The sequence below is a fragment of the Cydia amplana genome, chromosome 18 (assembly GCF_948474715.1).
Source record: "Cydia amplana chromosome 18, ilCydAmpl1.1, whole genome shotgun sequence".
NCBI lineage: Eukaryota > Metazoa > Arthropoda > Insecta > Lepidoptera > Tortricidae > Cydia > Cydia amplana.
In genome coordinates, this window is record NC_086086.1 from 12630251 (window position 1) to 12635962 (window position 5712).

At 39.3% G+C, this 5712-nt stretch overlaps 2 protein-coding genes across 2 annotated transcripts; one reads left to right on the plus strand and one right to left on the minus strand.

Annotated features, from left to right (window-relative positions):
• Window positions 1-581: 581 nt before the first annotated feature.
• LOC134656500 (metaxin-1) lies at window positions 582-3345 on the minus strand. Its single transcript, XM_063512059.1, has 6 exons — window positions 3162-3345; window positions 2918-3064; window positions 2541-2810; window positions 2079-2313; window positions 1450-1604; window positions 582-711 (listed from the first exon to the last, which is right to left on the minus strand). The coding sequence occupies exons 1-6, from the start codon at window positions 3237-3239 to the stop codon at window positions 643-645; spliced, it is 954 nt and encodes a 317-aa protein (XP_063368129.1). The 5' UTR covers window positions 3240-3345; the 3' UTR covers window positions 582-642.
• Window positions 3346-3677: 332 nt separating this feature from the next.
• LOC134656493 (B-cell receptor-associated protein 31-like) lies at window positions 3678-4483 on the plus strand. The gene has a single exon (XM_063512053.1). It carries the CDS (start codon window positions 3851-3853, stop codon window positions 4457-4459), a length of 609 nt encoding a protein of 202 aa, XP_063368123.1. The 5' UTR covers window positions 3678-3850; the 3' UTR covers window positions 4460-4483.
• Window positions 4484-5712: the final 1229 nt, after the last annotated feature.

A 5712-nucleotide genomic window follows, 5' to 3' on the forward strand; every position in this document is an offset into this window, starting at 1 on the left:
AGTGCCTTCGTTCTACATTGAAATAAGAAAAAAGATACTTTTTATAATAATATCCCCAATTCCTCAATAGCATACAAAGGTTCCGCCGTAAAAGTGCATGGCGAATTTATCAATGAATTCTTACATATCGTATCATATAATATTCATAGTACCTAATCATAATTCCTCCATGCAATTTTGGAGGTGCGTGTCTTCTGTACCCTCGAGTTGGCAGTGGTTCCCAACTTCCCACTTTTAGCAACTCATGTAAAAAAAGTTTTTTGTCTTCTTTTCTTACCAGTTAGGCATTTTACCCCCTTTTTTTGGCGCACAGCTACCTCGCTCGCTCGCACTGATTAAGCGATTACACACTGCTCCAATGTGCGAGTGAAACTTTGCTATGTGTGTAGTGCCTTGCGGATCCGTGTCTATGTAAAGACCGACATAGACGAAGAGCACTTGTTAAGTTTTCAACTTATAGGTACTCTACCAAGCTAGCTTTTGTAAGTAGAAAGTGGCGGTAAATTTGATCACTTATATTAATTTACTGACGATTGTTTACTGACAAAGTCGGCTTGCCATTATACTAGGTTGACTAACGCAGCAGGAGCGGTAAGAGCGGGTGCTAGGGCGTCGCCGGCGCCGCTAGCGCTCCCACGCGCGTCAGTTGTCGTCTTCGTCATTCTCAAACATCTCGCTGTAGTCTTGGGAGTGTTCGAAATCTTTCAGATCCTGAACAAAAAACAGCCGATATAGCCATCGTGTTAGACAAGTGAGAATGAATAAGAATACAACTCGGTTGTGTGATGCTAATACAATTTTAAGCAAGCGAGCAAAGTGCGGGGGGGAAGGGGGGGTAATATTCATGCGAACAAAGAAAATATCGGATTTCTAGGAAAGTTTTACGACAACTAGAAAACATTTTGTTTGTACATATATATTGGCATATTGGCTAAAAAGTAAATTAATAAAGAGCATTAACCCCAGTTATCTATTTTGTGTGCATTTTAGCTTTTTGCCGTCATACGCACTGTAACAAGCACGCAGTAAGGGGCTATTCATAAATTACGTCATTTCAAATTGGGGGGGGGGGGGGGGGGGTCTGGACATCGGATGATGGTAGAATGACGTAGGAGGAAACGGGGTTATTTGAAGCATGATTTTTGATGATTTTAAGGGGGGGTCAAAAATCGACAAAAATACATGACATAATTTATGAACAGCCCCTAAGCGCAATGTCAGTTTTCATATTGTCACAATAAGCGAATGAAGCACTTGCTTAGGGCTCTCTGCCTCGGAGGGCCCAAAAAATCTCAGAAATCATTCAAGATTTAATTTAATTGATCAAATGAAAAACCTATTTGCTATGGTCTAAAAATATTTAAGGCTCCATTTTTAATCTGGCACTGCTCTTTGCTAATTTACATCTCTCTGGTATTAGTAAGTAAACAGCTAGTATATGTAACCAACCTGGAACATGCCGTTGGCCACCGCGTAGCCCGCCATGGCGATGGCGGCAAACAGCGCCGCGAGCAGCTTGTTGCGGGTCTGGTGCGGGAAGTTGGCTGCCTCGCGGTCGGACTGAGTGCCCGTTGACTGCTGCTTTGCGTTCTGTCTGTTGTATTCTGAAAATTATATTGAACTTATGAACTGTTTTTAATTTTTACATAATGACCTTTATAGGCTCCTGGGTTGCTAGAGGATTGAGCCTGGATAGAGCAGCACTGTTGTAAACAAACTATATAGGGGTCACCAAATAGCGGACCGCAGTCCGCATCCTGACCCGCCGACCTATCTTATTTTTTTGCTTATTTAAAGTGCCGAAAACCCGACTATCGGGTATTTTATGATTTCATTCCTAGGCTGGACGACCCGATAGTCGGGATCGGGACTACAGCTCTATATCATGACATTCTTCTGGCCTGGCGCGAATGTCTTGGTGGGCTGCGTGGCAATGAATGTGTTAATAAACTCAAAGAGAAACGGACCAAGATGGTCATTTTATTTTAAGAACCGGATCCCTGAAGAAACTAATTGGTGACCGCTGCTCTAGTTACTTCTAGCCTATCCAATTTCTTTTCTACAGTTAAAACACTCACCATCAGTAACATGTCTGAAGTTCTTCTGATTTATCCTCGCAACGAACCTAGTGAGGTTAGCAATGCCTTTAACATGGTTAGCAAGCGTTGCATTTGGGAAGGGAGCTTTGACCAGAGGAGCAAGGTATGCGAATACAGTGGCATCGAATGAGGACGGCCGGTTACCGAAGAAGTATTCGCTCTCTCCGAGCCTGTCTGACAGGGTTTTAAGGCACTTTTCTGCTTCACCGTATATCTGAAATTGTCAAGTGAAATTTTAAAGTGGCAATTGCCTGTAGACAATGGTGATAGCTGTATTTTTAATAACATCTTAAACAAGTTATCTTATTATCTAGTAAAATGTAGTTACAACCTTTCTTACAAATTTTTCTAATGGCAGAACCTTGTTGTAAGGTCTATTTTTACCAGTATTTCTGTTACAACATTTAAATGGTCAAATGTAGTTTTTATAAACAAACTTACTGTTTTTTCTATTTCTCTAAGGTCTGTATGCTCTCCATAGAGTGCATCAACCATCTCTTTAGCTGCTGTCTGGTATCTGGAGGGATAGTAGAAGTTGAAGGGAATTCTCAAGGCCTTAGCATATGTGGGCCGAGTCAAATCTGCATAGTTCTTCTCATCCACCCACCACGCAAACTGGTATGCCGGGTAAAGTTTCTCGCTCAGGTACTGCGTAAAGGCACTGGCTTCGGCTGCCTGCATGGTGTTTAAGTGGACATCTGTGCTGTAATGCTGGTGAAATATTGATCAATAAAAATGACCACTTATCAACTATTTTAAGTTCAGTTTAGAAATTATGGTTATTAAGATCTCTCTATTAAAATAATTCCTTCACTTACCAAGGTTTTTAAATGATCAACAACTTCTTCAAAATTAGTAAGGACGGTGCGTCCATCGCGCATGACTGGTAGCCTGCCTTTGGGTGTGAAAAACGGATTGTTCGATTCCCGCACTTTTACTGGCACTCCGATAAATTTCATATAGGTCTGTGGACGAAGAGAAATTAAATTATTACACATACACCGGCCTTTCGCGAGACGGGAGGTTATAATGTTTATTATAAAATGAGTGAAGAACACTTACTAAAACTTTAAGACATTCTGAATCAATCGAAGCCAGACCCCATTCTCCTCTCCATATATCCAATTCTATACTTGCCATTATTTTCTGTAAATAATCTATTCAAAAACTATTTTTTGGAAATTTTGCTAACATTCAATAAACTTTTTTTTGTACTGCCATAGAGTTCGCGATTACGTATAGACTATTGATATGTCATAGTACGTCATAGACAATATAATTTATTCTTATAGCCCTAACACACTACCGCACCCCAACCTTGGTGCGCCGCACCCAAATAACTCTTTCTCGCTCTCACTTATGGGTGTGGCGAACCGTGACGTGACCTTGGAGCGGTGCGGTAGTGTATTACGCTATTAAACTCTGCATTACAGCTTAATCCGGTGGTGTATAGGATACGTAGTATCTTCTTAGTAGTTTGTGTGTGTGTAACTTAATCAGAGAACGAATGAAAAACGAACGAATCAGCTCATCAGCTGTCAATGTCAATAAAATTATTTAAATGTTGTCTAATTGTCTATGGTTGTTATTGAAATGATTACATGCTATTTTTGTGTTCGAGTTCTTTTTCTATTTTCAGTCGATATTGTGAAATATTCAGATTTATAGAGCAGTTTGATTCATTCGTTAAAGTGTCCTAATTTCAATATCGTGTCCGTTTAATTGAAAACGAAATTACTAATACTTGAAACATGTCTATTCAATGGACATTTATCGCCGGCTACCTGTACTTTGAAATTGCAATAGTGGCGATAATGATGCTGCCCATCGCCAGTCCGCGACGATGGCAGCAATTCTTCAGATCGCGGCTGTTCGCCATGTTCCGCGAGCATGCCGCATTTTACTTCTACGTTCTACTCGGCGTACTCGGCTTGTTCCTCATGGATGCGGTCCGGGAGATGAGGAAATACTCACATACTGATAGCCACGTGCATCTCTCCACTGAAATGAAAGGCAATGTGAAACTCTTTAGAGCTCAGCGGAACTTTTACATCACTGGTTTTGCCATTTTCTTGGCATTCGTCATAAGGCGCCTTGTTACTATGATTTTAATTCAAGCAGAGCTATTGGATAAATCAGAAAGGATAATAAGAGAAGCTGAAACTGCTAAGGACCTCGCGAAGACTACTGTATTGACACAAGCTCTGCAGTCCGCGGGGGATTCTAACAATGTTGAAAATTTGGAAAGGCAGTTGCTGGATGAACAAAACAGAGTCAAACAGTTGGAGGACGAAGTAACTTCTTTGAAAGAACAACTGAAGGAAGCAAAATGTAAATTGGCTGAAAGGAAGTCTGAATAAGTCTGTGATTGAAGTACTTGGAAATTAATAGTAATATATAAAGTCTAATTTTTGTATTTGACTAGTGCTTTTTTAGGAAATTATTTGATGAAAACCTAGTCATACTATAAAAATGTTACGTTTGCAAAGAACAAAAAGATTTTAGTAAATAATCATTGAACATAGTTGCAGACAGTGACATTTTATCACCCTCTCGGCTAATATTATGCTAACTGAACATTTTAATAATTAAACTGTAAAATAGTAAACTATATTCACCTGGTATTAAATTTGGTATTATTAGATCATTGCCTTGAAGACATTAGGACATTACCCAAATAGCCGGAAAACATTGGACGGAGACAGGGGAAGATAGAGAAAGTTGGAAAAAAACTGGAGGAGGCCTTCACCCAGAGAGGGTTCCAAATAAACAAACAAAATAACTTGCTCGAAAACGCATAGATAAACTAAAAGAAGGAATATGGAAGAAAAGGCTATAATTTATAACATAAATATATTAATAGATCATTAATTTAATAGTGTTCTGCTCTCTGGGCTTATTTCTTATACTGTTTTCAATAAATAATCTGTTTGATAATACTTGTTTTATTTCAATTCTGAAAAATATGTATCACAATCAAACAAAATATATAGTCTGTCAAACAACTTTGTCAGTAGAAAAAGGAGGCAAATTTAAAAAATGTAGGCGCGAAGGGTTGATCCAAGTATCATAGCCGGTTTAAAACTTTAAACTCTCTCTCTTTATACTACTCTTTGGACGAGCCGCGCCACGAGACGAGAGTGTAAGCGGTGGGCTCGCGGCTCGTCTCGTGGCTCGCGCGAGAGTCTAAATTGGCTATCATGCATATATCTGATATAATTTTTTGAATTTCGCGCCTTTTTCTACTGACAAACTACTAGCCAGTGCTTGCCAGCACTGGATGTGTTTGAGTATATATAGCTGGTCAACCAAATCTTGTCAGTAAAAAAAGGCGTGAATTCGAATTTTCTATGGGACGATATCCCCAAAGAGTAGTATAATATATCCCTTCGCGCCTACATTTTTCAAATTTGCCGCCTTTTTCTACTGTCAAGATTTGCTTGACCATCTATATTTCAACTGCCTGCCTGCTTTATAAATAATAATAATAAAAAAAATTGAAAAATGTAGGTGCGAAAGAATATGGTTGCATAGAAAATTTGAATTTCGCGCCTTTTTTTATTGACACGATTTGCTTGACCAGCTATATCTGCCAACATGCCAGTAGAATAAT

Coding starts and splice junctions, on each gene's coding strand:
- LOC134656500 (XM_063512059.1), bottom strand. CDS start 3,239: ATGGCAAGTATAGAATTGGATATATGGAGAGGAGAATGGGGTCTGGCT. Junction 2,314..2,540: donor TTAGAGAAATAGAAAAAACA/GTAAGTTTGTTT, acceptor TGACAATTTCAG/ATATACGGTGAAGCAGAAAA. Junction 712..1,449: donor TGGCCAACGGCATGTTCCAG/GTTGGTTACATA, acceptor TTTTTTGTTCAG/GATCTGAAAGATTTCGAACA.
- LOC134656493 (XM_063512053.1), top strand. CDS start 3,851: ATGTCTATTCAATGGACATTTATCGCCGGCTACCTGTACTTTGAAATT.